Source organism: Sturnus vulgaris, chromosome 2 (assembly GCF_052056855.1).
Source record: "Sturnus vulgaris isolate bStuVul1 chromosome 2, bStuVul1.hap1, whole genome shotgun sequence".
Lineage (NCBI taxonomy): Eukaryota > Metazoa > Chordata > Aves > Passeriformes > Sturnidae > Sturnus > Sturnus vulgaris.
In genome coordinates this window covers 54381533-54397017 of record NC_142244.1, presented here as the reverse complement: position 1 = coordinate 54397017, position 15485 = coordinate 54381533, and the positions used below count along the sequence as shown (strand labels likewise).

At 36.4% G+C, this 15485-nt stretch overlaps 1 protein-coding gene across 2 annotated transcripts in view; it reads left to right on the top strand.

The window, feature by feature from the left end:
* The window catches only part of ALG5 (ALG5 dolichyl-phosphate beta-glucosyltransferase), a 20455-nt gene extending 4970 nt beyond the window's left edge, over positions 1 to 15485 (top strand). For both annotated transcript variants that reach the window (XM_014868906.2, XM_014868905.2), the window contains exons 6-10: positions 1428 to 1541; positions 2836 to 2895; positions 5569 to 5720; positions 12952 to 13037; positions 14236 to 15485. In XM_014868906.2, the coding sequence (XP_014724392.1) occupies positions 1428 to 1541; positions 2836 to 2895; positions 5569 to 5720; positions 12952 to 13037; positions 14236 to 14348 (525 nt within the window). In that variant the 3' untranslated portion in view covers positions 14349 to 15485. The remainder of the gene's footprint in view (positions 1 to 1427; positions 1542 to 2835; positions 2896 to 5568; positions 5721 to 12951; positions 13038 to 14235) is intronic.

Sequence of the window (15485 nt, the reverse complement as noted above, 5' to 3'; positions counted from 1 at the left end):
ATAAAGCTGTGCTGATTAACATTTTGAATTCAATGCATTAACAAAATGTTTATGAGAAAACTAAGAACAGAGTCTATAAATTAAAGCAAAACCTTCTTTCAAAATAAATTTATTTTAGATCTTGGTAGCAGAAAGATCAATAACAAGGATCTTTTTTTAATATAAGAATTCAAAGTGGAGAAAAATGCTTGAATTTCATATTCATGTTAGTTCTACTTAGCAATAGGCTTGCATTTATAAAAGCTGAAAAAAAAGAAAAAAAACAAAAAACTGCCAATTTGACTCTATTTTGTCTACAAAAGCTTAACTTTAATCTGTAACAAACTTCACTCTCCAGGTCATGGCTGTGGTTTTTAACATGGCTGGTAAACAAGAATTCATCCAGCAAAGCTTATGTTTACTGAAGCCCACTGCTGTCACACACTCTTGATAGTCAAAACAGCACCATTTGTGCTTTCACATAGATACGTAGATATAAGATATACATAGATATAAGATGAACATGTTCTAAGAATGAAATAGCTGTTACACATTTAGAAGGCACATTGTATTGCTACGATAAATGACACCTCACTTTTCTGAAAAAGCGTGGTATCATCTATGGATTGTCAGTGTCATGTCTTTATCTGTATTTTCAGCTCTATCTTTAGTATGTCAATTTATTTTTTATGAAAAATGAGTAACTGTAGGAAATTGAGAGAAATTATATTAGAATATATGGGACTGTTGAAAGAGATACAATTTTGAAGTTATTCCAAGAGAAGGAGAACAATTTTCTGTGTGATGTGCTTTTCCAGTGCATTGTGTAGAGTGGATGTGTGTACAGCTACTTCCTTGACAGTCTTTTCCAGACCCACGTATGTTTGCTTGCAACAGTATTTTTGTCACACCCGCTGCTAATTGTGTTCCTGTCTGGACCCTTTCAAAAATTATGAAATTTTTCTTACCAAACAAATGGTAAAATAAGCTGTGAAACCTGTGCATCACAAATGTTTTGCAGTGATACTGTGACTTGAGACTTAATCTTAAATTAATTTTGAGAAATAGCTCTTGAATTTTCTTGAAACGGTGTTAGGAAAAACTTGCACTGCATCCTCCTTTCAATAGCTCACATGGCAAGGAAAAGCCATCCAGTGCAGTGACAACTGCTAATCACAGCTTCTTCATGCTCCCCCCTAGAGCTGACTTGTTGACTTGCATTATCTGTGACTGTGGACACTCAGAGTGTGAAGTCTCTAGATGTTATTACCATATAAATAGATAAGCTATTGTTAGTAGCAAAATATTAAGACTCACCTGTTGTGTGGAATCTGTGAGACATCACTGTCTTGTTACTACATTCGATTTTTGGAGTGTCTTGCACCTAGCTTATGACTAATAATTGATTTCAAAGGTGTTGATTTTTTAATTGACTGTTTTCGTTGCAGGGTGTCTTTAGTTCTCGGGGACAAAAGATTCTTATGGCTGATGCAGATGGAGCTACAAAATTTGCAGATATTGAAAAAGTGGAAGAAGGTCTAAAGAATCTCCGGCCATGGCCTGTGAGTATAAATTCTCGTACTTTTACTTCAATACACAAGATAGACTTTTGTAGTTCTCTTCAAATTTTTTGAGATCCAGTTGAAGATGTAGGTGTAAGTCTGAAGACTGAAGTGTAAAGCTAGAAGTCTCAAGAATGGGCTGTCAGAAGGAACTTTCGCTGAGTTCTTACCTCTTTTGCGCCCGTTGTGCCTACTTCAAGGCAATACAGAACGTTCTATTTGCTCTTTATCCTTCCTTCACATTGTTTGAAGTTGTTCTGTTCTGTATAAATACCACGTGATGCCTATTTAGTTTTCTTTGTTAACTGTTTTGCTTTTTGATTTATCTGATGTCATCCTATATACCTTTAAGGGTGCATCTTAATTCCACCTTCTTTTATACAGGTTTTCTTTTCTCAGGGTCCTTACTTTAATGACAGTATTTGGAAGAACTTTTATTGTAAACAAAAATTCGAGAACCTGTGGAACAAGAACACCTCCCTGCACAGTCATTCTCTTTTGGGAGCTTGACTTGAAAGAGCTGAGGTTTATTTTCTGCTTAAATGGAGATGAGTGAGGTACTTGTAGCTGGTTTCCCAGAGTGCCAGAAGAGATGTGCAGCCTTCCAGACAGAGCTGCGGGGGATGTACCTGTGGAAGGGGTCGCAGTCTGCGAGTGCAAGAGCCACAAGCACAGCACCCAATGGGCAGCGTGTGACCCTGACTCTTCCCTACCAGGGTGGCAGCAGCTGCTGGTTCTCCAGCACTGGCCTCAAATAGATTAGATTTGAGAGATTTTATGTGAGAAGCAGTAGTGTGAGAATAGTGTTAAACTTTTTGTTTTGATCATGGTGATTTAATTCGAGGTTATATTTTTGGCTGATACCGTGGCATTTTATTCGTTTGAAGATACATCTGTGCAACAAGTGCTTTATCCTGTTATTGGTTCTGTTGTGCAATATTGAAGGAAAATGTACATTATAACATTTAATTCCTAGGAGTGCTGCATACTTATATGTGCTGCTAAACACATTTGTCATATGCATAAAGTTAACAATGTAAAACTTAACCAGACCTGAATAAATTGAGGCCATATGCATGCACCATATGCAAATTGTAAAAAACTTTAGATTATCTCTTAATTGTAGAAGACTGATTCAGGCTCAAAACCTAGCAGTAGAAGAAGTGCAGCTACAGGAAGCAGAAAAGTGTATTCCCTTGAAGATTTTTTTATTTTATGGTTCTCAACACAAGATTCCACCAATTCAAGTAATATTTGTTTAAGGAATAACTCTTTAATTTATATTCCTGTACAGAATGGGATGGCCATTTCCTGTGGTTCTAGAGCTCATCTGGAGAAGGACTCAATAGCAAAGGTTTGTTTCCATTTCCTGCTGTGTACTAATAACCAAATATTTCCATTATTTGTTTCTGCTCTACAGGTTTTGCAATTAGATAATCAATATTTGTAAAAGAATGGAAGCTCAGAATAAGGAAAAGCTTGTCATACATGCAGGATGCCCTCCATCATTATACAAAGGATGTCTTCTAGATTTCAGGCACTTTGAACTCATTTCAGTTAGTATTCCAATTTATGGATTTAATTTTTATAGTTGAGGCTATCTCACAAGCAGCACTTCTAAACCCTGACAGAATTGGTAGCTAGTAACCAGTACTGGGGCTGGAATGGAAGGCAGCTGATGAGTTCATTACTATTGATTTCCTTCCAGTGCAAGAACTTGGCATGCAGATCTTGAAACCTGTTTAAAATGAGTTGGGGATAATTAGCAGCCAGCTGTTTGAAGAGTACATCTATTCATGGGAAAGTGGTTTAAGTCTTCTGTGTTACTCATAGTAAAATTTTTGAGTTTTGAACACACAGACAGTACTGTTCTATGTGTGACTCTTGTGTAATAAACAGTGATGAGCAGGCATATGGCCTTACCTTGCATCTGATTTTCTGATGTCTTGGCAGACAGTAATTGACAAAGCACAGGCATGGAACTTGTATTGCAACAGACACATTGCTGGGCTCATTTTTTAGTGTCACTGGATGTGCTCATCATGGTGAATGTTCTCAAGAGTAAGCTTTATTTATACTGATGTTTAGTACTTGAAATTGTTCTAATATATATACACAACTCCTAAAATAATTACAGAACTTCAAAAGAAGTTATGCTGGTAATGTTCAGCCCCAGGTAGATCTGTATTTTTTTCTTTTGGTTTATGAGATAGTATTGGATAGAACTCTTCCTGAGTTCTTGCAAATATTGTTGTGTGTATATCAGCATCCTCACAAAAAAAGGAAAAAAAAAAAGAGAAAAAAAAAACCTTTATCATTATCAGAAACTAGGAACAACTACAGGGTGATTATGTAGCAGATGAAGGGGAACCTAGAAAAAGTGTTTCATTGCATGGTGAAGTACTGAATGTGGACAGACTTTTTTCAGTGCATCCATATTTCTTGAACATCTTACTACATTAGGGAGAGGAATTGGAACAGGACTTTCATCTTTTAATACAAAAGTACAATTTTTAGGACATATCCATCCTTTGCTTCATGCTTCTCCCCCTATTCCTGAATTTTTAATAGAGGAATCACAAACTGGTTAGGTAGTACTGATTTGCTTGAAATGTGTAGCCCATTTTGTTTCATCACCCAGTTGTCGCTAGACTGGAATAGAAAGTGGGACAAGACTGTTGTATAGTGCAATAGGTATAAAAAACTTGCAGAGCAATCTTTTAGATGTTGGGATTTCTCTCTGGACTTACTGGCATCTAAAACAGTAGAATGAAGCTGTGATAAGCAGCTGTATTGATTATATTAAGACCAGAATTTCACATTTGTGTTCAGTCTCAGTACATCAAGAATTCTGGTCTGCCTCCAGAATTGTTAATGTCCTTTAATGAATCTACATTATGACTTGAATAAATAGGCTTAGGAGTGATAAGTATAACACAGGAACTCCTCTTTGTGAAGTAAGTGCACAGTTTCACTGTCGGACAATCATGCAGTCTCCTAGCCCTTCTCTTCTGGCCCTAGTGAGAGCCTAGTGTCACGGGAGCCAAAAGAGCCAAAGAAGCCACACCAGATCCACCATTAACCTGGAGCACTAGCACTTTTCAAAAGGCACAAGCTATGAATTTGGTTTTCCTTAAGCCAAAAGCTATTGCATAATAAGCCAAGCATCTCTGTTTTTCAAGTGAGATTCTAAATTGTTGGCTTTAAAGGCATCTCTTATCACCCAGTGATACTTAACAGTTGAATCATTGGCTCCTAAAGATTTTACATGATATCTGGCTTGCAGTCATAGACACAGTCACTTAAATTTAGCTTGAGAATGGCAGTGAGTTCAGAAGCAATTTTTGGATCACAGTTCTAGTTGTTTAGGAACTGTCTTGAATAAAAGACTAAGAGGGACCTCTGCAAATCCAGACTCCTGCATCTGGAGTCCATGGACATAATTATCTGTATAATTATTGTGTCAATAACACAAGTGTAACCAAAGAGTAGGCTGGGAACATTTATCAGGAATATAAAACAAATCTGTGAAAGCAAAAGAACAAAAGAGATGACTGTAACATTGCTGGAAATAAAAAATGAAATGTCTTGCATAGCAGCCTTTACTTTAGACCTGGTTTTCACTTGGTCCATTGTATACTTACAAAGAATCATGCAGAAGGTACTATAGCTGTTACACTAATTATTTGAAATCCAGGTGCAGGTTCCTGCTTTACTTAATAAGGTATAATCCATAGTGAAAAACTGCTCTGAACTGGGGAGAGGAGAAAAAGGAGCTTGAATTTCTCCTGCCCTAGATTATACATATGACTGGCAAGTCTTTCCCTAGATCAATATCTTTCAACCAAAATTTTGTTTGACTATAACAATTGGTAAGTTTTGTTTTCATTCCAGTGCAAAATACAACCAGTTTACAAACTTCTAAAGCTATCACAAAACGGGGTTACTGTCCTGTAAGACAACTTTCTTCAAGCACTTCACTCATCACTCAAATTAAACCACTTAACTTCTTGCCTTTTGTCCACAGCGCTCTTACTTCCGAACTCTCCTCATGTATGGGTTCCACTTCCTGGTGTGGTTCCTCTGTGTCAAAGAGATCCGGGACACACAGTGCGGATTTAAACTTCTAACCAGAGAAGCTGCCTTGCAGACTTTCTCAAACCTTCACATAGAACGCTGGTAAATTGTTCCTTTTTTTGTTGGTGGTGTTTTTTAATAACTGAACGTGAGTTTGAAAAAGTAATTTTAGTATTGCAGCTACGATGGAGCAGGTGATGTCTGTGTACAAGTCCCAGCTGCTCAGTTTAGCCACTTATAGTATTACCTGCATGGCGGCTTTGATTTCTTGTTATGTTAAAGTATCCTGATAATTGCTAGAAGTTCTATGTTCTTATTAAGATACATTTTAAGAAAGTAGTTGGGTATTTAATTTTATTCTTTATTTAATTTTATTCTTGTTTCTCAAAAGATGTATGTAATCCTAGATAGGATATTTTGGTTTTGCCTTGTCAGAGGAAATGATAATTGATTAGGAAAGAGGAGAGGGAAAAAAGAGGGAAAAGGCCTCAAACAACTGAAAATCACAATAACCCTTTTTTCTTCACCTCCAGAAGAAATTTCAAACTAACGGTTTTTCATGATGCTATAATTCACTTCCAATTTCTGAGAATCCTCTCTCCTTCTACAGATATGAGCCATGCAAGCAGAGTAAGAAATGGAGAGAAGCTGTTATTATGATAAGAAAAGTTAAGAGTATTCAAAACTCTTATCAGTGTTATTTTTTATACATTACAATTCAGTACTGCTTAACCAAAGTATTTTATGTAAAATCAATATCTGATAAGATGTTTGTAATTGCTGAGGACTCTAAAGTGAAAGCAAATGCTTATTCTTTACCTATTTTCTTGCTAAAGTATTTTATGCGAGGACCACTGACAGATGCCATTAATTTAAGGCATTAGAAAATTATGTGTAGTCTTTTAATTACTTTAGAGCTCCTTCAGTTGTAATTTAGGTAGAACAGTTCCTGTATGTGAGTGATATAGCCATAACTACTATTATGGGACTGAAGCACTGCTTTCACACTAATACCATAACTTCTGTAAATTTTCTATGCCACAATTTTTGCTAGAAAGGGTAGTTTAATTAGGTATAATCAAACCTCTCCAAACTATTGTCTTCATTCAGGGAAATCTCTCATGGGCTTCCACTTGCTTGACAGGGAACAGAACTGCTAAGCAATGTTCCCCTACACAAATTTGTGCAATCCTACAGTCCTAGTCAATTCCAGTGTGTATAGTTTTAGGCTGAGCTTTGACAGCTGTACTGCCCCTCCAGACTGCAGTTGTAAACGTTGTGTTTGGGCACATGAATCTCGTGTGGAGTGTAGAGCTATTGCTGCATTGAATCTTTAACTGTTAGAACAACACAGTCAGAAATTCACTTTCCACCCGAGTGGTTTGCATATTGCCCTAAAGGCTTCTGGCTGAGCCAGAAGTATGATTTGTGCTGCTACCTCCAAACCCAGTCTTGATCTATAAAGTTCTGTAAATTTCACATACAGGGATTTTCTAAATACATGGTTAAACTCATATGCGACACCCAGAAGTGTACATCTCAAAATTGCCTTATTTAACTTTACTTTATAAATTAAGCACTTCAGGAAGAAAACTGAAAGAAATAAATGAGGATAATAATTTTCAGCTGTAAAAATGCAAGCTTAAATTTTATTCTTTATAAACCAAAGGATATTTTTGTAATTGGACTTATTGGTTATATAAAGTATTTTCTAGATAGAAACAAACTTTCTTCTGCCACTTCAATTATCTAGCACCAAAGGAATGAAAGAGTAAAAACAATTGTGCTGTACCCCACTGTCTAGGAATAGAAGCAGTCAAAAAGGGATATTGCTACCATTTTATAGTAATTATATCATTAGTGTGGACATACCAGATCTTCATGCCTTAGTTCATTGTACCTTGTATGTGCCACTAGAAGATGAGCCTTCTATTCTTGCTCTTTTATCTACAGTAATCCATTAAACTAATCCCCTGTGTGTTTTCTTATTTATCTGAAATGTACTGGTTAGTGATGAAGAATGCTTGTTTTGTGTGCCAAGAAAAGAAAAACTCAAATTCTTCCAAGAAAGAAGCTCTTCAGATAATTCCAGGTCACAAATTTGCCTAAAACAGCCATGGGTTTTTTGGGTTTCTTAAAATTTCGTTTAATTCTGCTCAAACTGGCAGTGTATTTTCTGGTTTTATCCTCATCTGTCAATCAACAGACTCTGTGTTTACCCACCTTCTTTTTTATATTGATTGGCTAATTTAAACCAAATCTGACAGAACAGTAGAGATTTCAAGACCAAAAGCTTTGGCAAGGTTTGTGGAAAATTAAACTCTCTTAGAGGAGAGAAACTCAGATTATTGCCACTGCTGAAGAAAAAAAGCCATATAGTAAGGTCTCAAAAGTTACTTTTTCGCTCCACAGCTAGTTATTTAGCATGTGTAACTGGAAGATAGCATGTCAGTGCACAAATCAAGTATTGTCCCTTTCCCAGTTAATATTCATAAGATCTGGAAATAAACTGGGAGATGGGAAGGTATAAGTATGAAGGGAGAGTGCATATATTCAGGGAAATGATAATCCTAAGTGAAACGTCAGTGTTGTACAAACAGTTTGGGTAATTGCAATTGGAAATTTTTTAGGGACATCAAACATTAATCCCATAGCTTTAGATTTCTTTGAATATAATTGTGTCACACCCAGCTTCTGCACAAATCAAATCATATCCTGTCTGCTCAAGCTTAGTCAGGCTTGGATTTGTGGGGGTACTACAGTGCTAGGTAAATGCTTATAAAAATACTTAGACTAAAATTGATGCATAATGTTTACTCATGATGTTAATATAAAATTACTATAAAATCAGCTATCTAATAATTCCCACCTGCTTAGACCCTCACTTCTTTATGCTTTCACCATGCTTTTTCCATTCCAGTGGACATTGATGTGATTATCACCTCTTTAATATTAAAAATGCTAGAAAACAGACCAGATTTTTCTTCTTGCTGTGCTGAATTTGATTTGTAGATGCTTATATTTAGGAAATCTTGAAACTGAAGCATACAAGGAAAAACACAGTTTTATCATTCTGGATCACGTAACACTTTTTAAAGAGAGACCAAGCTATTTCCTAGAATATTTTTTTAATCTAACCCTAAATTTTAGAAGGCATTTAAAAATTAATAGATTCTACAAGCTGTTTATATATTCGATACTAAGAAATAATGGTTACATACTATGGTATGTAACAATGGTTACAAACCAGCTTTTTTTGGTGAGTGTTCTCGTTGTCTTTTTTGTTTAACTGTCCTTTGGCAGTGTATATATGAATATAAACGAAACCTTCTTGAAATTTACTTTCTAAATAGCAAAGTTTTGACATTAGTTTGAAATGAAAGTAACCTTTTGAACAGAGAGCATATGCTTTGTGTTTTAGATTCTGAATTTGATTACACAGCTAATCTGTTTTTCAGAAATGGATGAAGCAGATTTTTTAATTTAAAACTTAAAAGAAAATTAAAAGAGATATTATAAAAAACATAACAGAGACAGTTGGAATTACTCACTTCAGGCTAAAAAAGAAGGTCTAGTTCTGTATCTGCAGTCTTGACCTGAAAAATGTTACTGTTCATGTTAAATTTTGATGCACAGGAGAAATACTGGAAAATGAAATGATCTCGCTGGCCGAGTTTTCCTATTCTAAATTTGATCATTGATTTCTTGAGAGAACAAAAAAAAGAAGATAAATTTTCTTCCAGTCAGAAAATGTCTATCCTTAAGAAAGCTAGACACAGCAATTACGGTCATACCTTTATGATAAAAGGAGGGGAAATTCAAAATGTAGTTCTAGTCCTGGTTTGATTGACATATTTTTGTGAAGTGGCAGTTTATGACGGCATTGTACAAGCCAGCAGATCAATGAAGGGATCAAATGGTTGCTGTTACTTTTATCTATAAAAATTGCCTTGTGCACTGAACAGGGCATGCTGTTTCACATTTAAAACTGGGAAAGATCAATATTAAAAAATAATGTTTGTTTCTCCAGTTTGTCACTTATCTCTAAATATGAGTTGCTATATAAAAATTACAGAAAAATAAGCATTAATATTGCTACAGGGATTTTTTTCCCACTTTTGTACCATTGTAGACCAACAGAAGCAGTGGAATGAACTGTTTTTTTCCTTGATTTGTGCATGGCAAGTAGAATTGTTTATGAGTGTCTAGTCAATGCAAAAATATTTTTGCTGTTTTAACTGTGTCTGTTTTGTCTTGTACAAAGTCCTGCTCTTGGCTGACATGTGGACTTTCAAAAGCCCAAGTTCAGCCAGGGCAGTTCTGGCAGTCTAGCCCGCTTGGCATCCTGTTTCATTGTTAGACCTCTTTGACCACTGGCTGTTTTCTTTGCCTTTAAGAGTTCACTGGAAAAACATATCTTGGATGTACAAAACTCATATATTCCAGTTAAAACATTGTAACTGAAGGCCTCATTTTGTTTTTTGAAACAAATAATATTGGACCAGAAAAAGAAAGAATCTTAGTGCAATTTTAAAATACAGAATAATTTTTAAGGATACTTTATAAGCTCAAGCATCTTAAGGATTCAGTTTAAAAAGACTAATTCAATTGAACACCTACCAACTTGGTTTTCAAATTAATTTTAGCCAGTATTGTCTTAAATTGTTACTTAACCAAAACACAACTACGTGGAGAATTTCTTCTTTACTTTATATTACGTGTTTGTGATGATTACCACATCATGGAGCCACTATTAGAAATAGATGGGGAAATTGTTCACCACATAGATTTTTGGCTATCTAACTCTGGGTTGTTAGATTGGAACCTGAGTTCTTTCAGGCTGGAGCCAAGTTTGGGTATTCTGAGCTGTGTCCCCCTCCCAAGAGGCAGCAGAATGAAGTACATGGTGTGAATAATACTTAGCTGTTTCTTGGAGCCGTTCTGTCACAGCTTAACTGCTCACTAATGGCTTTGTGGCAAATCACATGAATTGCACTTACAGCTCATCCCTGGTGTGGCTTTGATCTCCTCTAGGATAGGCTCCATCTACCACACCCAAGCTTCATCCTGGCTATGGAAGCTTCTGTATGGTTCTCCTGTACCATCTGGATCTGGTGGTCTGCAGTATGGCTGTACTGCTGCCAGTGTATTGAGCACACTGCAGTCTGTATTCCCTCACTAACCATTCTGGTATACTGAAAAGTGGTGGGGAAAATGGATGAAAAACAGTAACCCAGTGGTATTCTACTGAAGTCATTCTCCTTTCAGCTTTGAATAGTTTTATTTTTTTTTTAATTTCAGGATATGTTCACTGTTACCCAAATGGCAACCACATGTAACGATATTAGTGTTCAACCTGATTAATTTCTGTGCTTTTAATCTCTTACTTTGAGCCCTGTAGTTCACAGAACTATTTTAATGTTGTTGTTCTGTGATGTATGTGCTGACATTCCAGTAATCAGTTGTCCACAGGAATTACTGCAAATAACTATTAGTTCACTGGGCTAATAGTTTATGTAATACTTTTAGAGCAGCTCTTACAGTCTAATTCATCAGGCAATTATTCTGCGTCTCTTAAGATTTTTAGTCATTTAAGTAGTAAGTATTACAAAATTAGATTTAGTCTTAATACGCATGATTCATAAACATTCAAAGGTGAATACATTGGGTTTTCGGCTCACAAATGTAAAATGTCAGCAAAAAGTAAATAATACCTCTTCAGTAGAAGAGACTACGGAGTGATTAATAAAATAGTATTCAACCCTCATGTAAAGAAAGTGGTGAAATGACAAGGCCGCTTGGAGCAGATTTAGTCCACTGATGTAAAAAAATAATTTATTCTTGTAACGTTTTTGGTGACAAAGAGAAGGCCTGTGTCCTAATCAAAATCAGATTTACAAAGTAGCTGTAAATTTGCTATATACACAATAGCTGTAGTCTCTGTAGATAACATCTGTGCTGCCTTTGCTTGTTTTAATGCTGTCCTGTTTGGAATCAGTGGCTCTCCTGTCATGTTCACGGAGAGCACAAGTTCAGGTCTGTGTGCGTCTGCCTGTGATTCCACCAGCGAGCCAGCCTGCTGTGGTTTGTACTTTAGTGGGAACCTACCTGTGTGTGTCAGACCTACATACACATTTCAAAGTGGACTGTTGTTGTTGCATTTATTAATAGTTTTACAGAAATGCACTGCTTAAAAGGAGAAGGTGGCTTGAAGTAAAAGGAAATAACATCTGAACTTAGCAAGCAACCTGCTAAAGTGTGACTTCTGCCTGCTCTTGATCACCTTTTCTGTTCCTTTCCATCTTTTCTCTAGTGTTAAATGGAATTACCAAAGACATGAATTCAAGCAACTCTTTAAACATGAATGAATTTTTTTATTTATTTTTTTTTCACACATTGCCTCCAGTGGAAAAAGATTTTCTTTCATTTCAAAAGAAAACTGTCTTGGACTTAGCAGTGAGAATTTAAGGCAAATCACTAGAATCTTCATAATTGTGATTTGTGTTCAACTCTGTCAATAGTAGCTACTGGCAGTTTTATATGCTGATATTTAAATGAGCATTAAAAGCTGCCAAACTACTTATTGAATATCAAAAGTCTGGTGTTTCAGAGCCAGAAGGCCCACTTGAGAATGCATTTACAGGAATGAAACACGCAGACAATTCTCTGTGCAGAGAACTGAGAGGATTAAGGTGTATTGTGGACAAAGTGAGCAGGAAGGAGCACCAGACAGAGCAGAATCACTGCCCCAATTCATTTTGCCATACAACCTGCAAAAAATTGAGCCAACAAAAAAGACAAGTCTCTCAAGAGGGATTTTTTGTTTTGCATTAAGTGGTCACTAAAATGTTGTTTGGATTCTGTTGTGCACGATAACACAAATAATTTCTCGCTTCTATGCTGCCATCTTGAGTTCCTTGACTGAGAAAGTAAAAGGAGCACCCATCAGATCAGCATAAAGCCACAGCAGGTAGATGTTCTCTTTGAGGAAACTGTACTAGAGATGTGGAGTGGCATTGCACATTTGACTGCTTGGTCTTCATAGTCTTCAAAATTGTTTAAATTGTGACAGAATGAAAAGCAAGCAGTGGGCTGAACACAAAGTCATCTATACCTTCAAAAAAAAGACACAGTAAAGTATTGTTATTGTTGTCTGTATTTTGGCTGTGTTCTGAGATGTTTAGTCAGGAAAATTAATTTCCCGTCCATGTGTATCTGACCCATAGAGCATTGGTACCAACTGCATAACTGAACAGTCATTTAATTAACATTTTCACTGTCTTTCTTCTGGGAGTATGTATGATTATATTTGGTATTTCCTGTTCTTCTTCAGGGCGTTTGATGTGGAGCTTCTTTATATAGCCCAGCGCATGAAAATACCTATAGCAGAAGTTGCTGTCAACTGGACTGAAATAGAAGGTAGGGAGATAGTTCATGTTCTTATAATTTTGCTGACATGTCAATCCAGAATAACAGATCCAAGGTTATTGCCCTATTTACCCGGTTTTGATAGCACACAGCCGTCTTCCCATACAAATTTTGAATTCCATGTCCTTGCAAGCCTACTGCTATGGCTTGGTACAGAAAGAGTAGGTAAAGGGCTAGTATGGCAGAGAATCTCTGCAGTCCCACTGGAGACAAAAGTAAGGAATTACACTGCTAGGACAAAACACTACTTTGGCATGTCCTCTTGCTGTAATGTGTTAATAAATTAGTGCAATTGTAAAACACTGTGCAGGGAGTCTGACCATCATCAGTTACTGATTCAATTCCATTTCACTGTATCTTCCAAAATTCTCAGCTATTAAGGCTTCCTCCAGAGCACCATCTCTTCTTAAGATGTGATATTGTTTCAGACCTGTAGGGAGGTCTCTGCCACTGAGTTACTGGAAAGTATAGCTCCATGCATATTTCTTCAGTGCAGAGCCAGCTTAAGAGGTACTGCTTGCTTTGGCTCACTTCCCCCCCATCAAATGCAGTTACTCTATTTTTTTGCCCTTCTCATGTTTTTTTATCTTTTTTTAAATCTCCTCAGCACAATCCCTGAACAACAGAAGTTATAATGAACTGTAGTAATGATGAAAGGTGCAAGTAGAGAATGTCCTGAGCCAACTTTACTGGCAATGTTTCCTTTCATTGCAGTTCCACGTGTACATTGCACCTAACGCAAATGCTATCAGAGATGGCAGAAGGCTTGGCTTTGTAGGATGGATTCCTTGCCTTGCCTGAAGATTGGCACCTTTGTATTTTTGTTGTAAGACAAGCTGATAGGCCTCTTCTCCAAAGTTGGTGGATAAATCATTTGCTTAATTATTGGTGTTCAGGTTCCTAATTATTTACTTGAATACAGCCTTGTCACAGAGAGTGCTGCACATCTTGTCACATGCATGGAATTGCTGTGCTGCTTGCAAATCAGAGTGTCCCACCTATGACATAATGTAATTACTATAAAGCAATTGCTTTCAAAATACAATTTTTTTTTTTAATATTAAGATCTAGAATCTGGGGCTGAGTATGCTGAGAATGCAGAGGTTCAGGACTGCCTAAATGTGTGTTGTGCCAGTGCTCATTTTTTTTCTAACAATGTCATTCTGATTTTCTTCTTCATTAATCACAGGTTCTAAGTTAGTTCCCTTTTGGAGCTGGCTGCAGATGGGCAGGGATCTTCTTTTTATACGACTGCGATATATGACTGGTGCCTGGAAGCTTGAAGCAAAAAAATGTAATTAGGTTATTTACATTTTCCAAATATATTATTATGCTTAATGGAACACGAGAACAGTTTCAATCAAGTGAAGTGGCGGTGAAAGCTGAGGTAATTCTGCATTGCTCCTCTTGTATGTTTCATTTTTGCAGCATGTGTATGTTTTATAAGATTGTCAGCAGAGATTTTCTACATTTTGGAAAAAGAAAGCATTTCCAAAAAGATTTTTCTTAAGTGGTAATCGAGATTTTATTTTATTAAATAGTAGCTTTAACGTGTCTTATAAATTCATTCAAATAAATATATCTGCTTTTGTCTCATCATACATCTGGAATCTCCTTATACATATTAAAAAGAGACACTCTGTTCTGCATTGTGCAATGTTCTGTTGTGAATGACCACAACCATTTGTTTCTGTTATATCTGGAAATTTTAGGCCGTATTGCAACTTGGATTCACACTGATGCATGTTTAGATTCAATGTTACAGGAAACATTAATGGATTTTACTGAGTTATAACAGTAATGTTCATAAAGTTGTTCTCAGGATTTCCTGAGACCCTTGACATTCCAAATGTTTTTGTCTGAAGCTGACATAGTTTTTCTGAGATGAAACTGCAGATCTTTTCCAGACTGTAGAAGGTCCAAGAGAAAGCACATTTAATTTTAAAATGTCTTTTATAAATGCGTTTTGTCCATACATATTTACTACTGTATGTTCAAGGCTAGGAGTCCTTGACATCTACAGGTCTGTAGTGAAAAGGGTATGGAAAGCTCAGAGCATGCAAAAGTGAGACCCAGTGTACACTGGGGACCTGTGCATTAGTAATGCCAGTCTGATGTTGTCATGCCTCAAATGAGATCAGAGACTGAGGGAGGGGTCTTGACTCTTTCCTACTAATGTCACACTGCATTACAGTACAGTAACAGTTTCATTTGTGCTTTCAAAGTAGCTGTGAATTGCCAACAAACTAAGCCAATCTGTCTTTCTGAAACTTGTACAAATTTGAAGAGCTTTAAAGAATTAACAGTGTATGGTTGTACTTTCACATGTGAATGCACTGGTGATTTTTCTTATTTTTTCTGTAATACTGGCTTGAGTTTTGCTTCTGTTAGAGTTACCTCAGTTTTCTATAAAGTGCTGGAATAAATTCTCAAAAAATA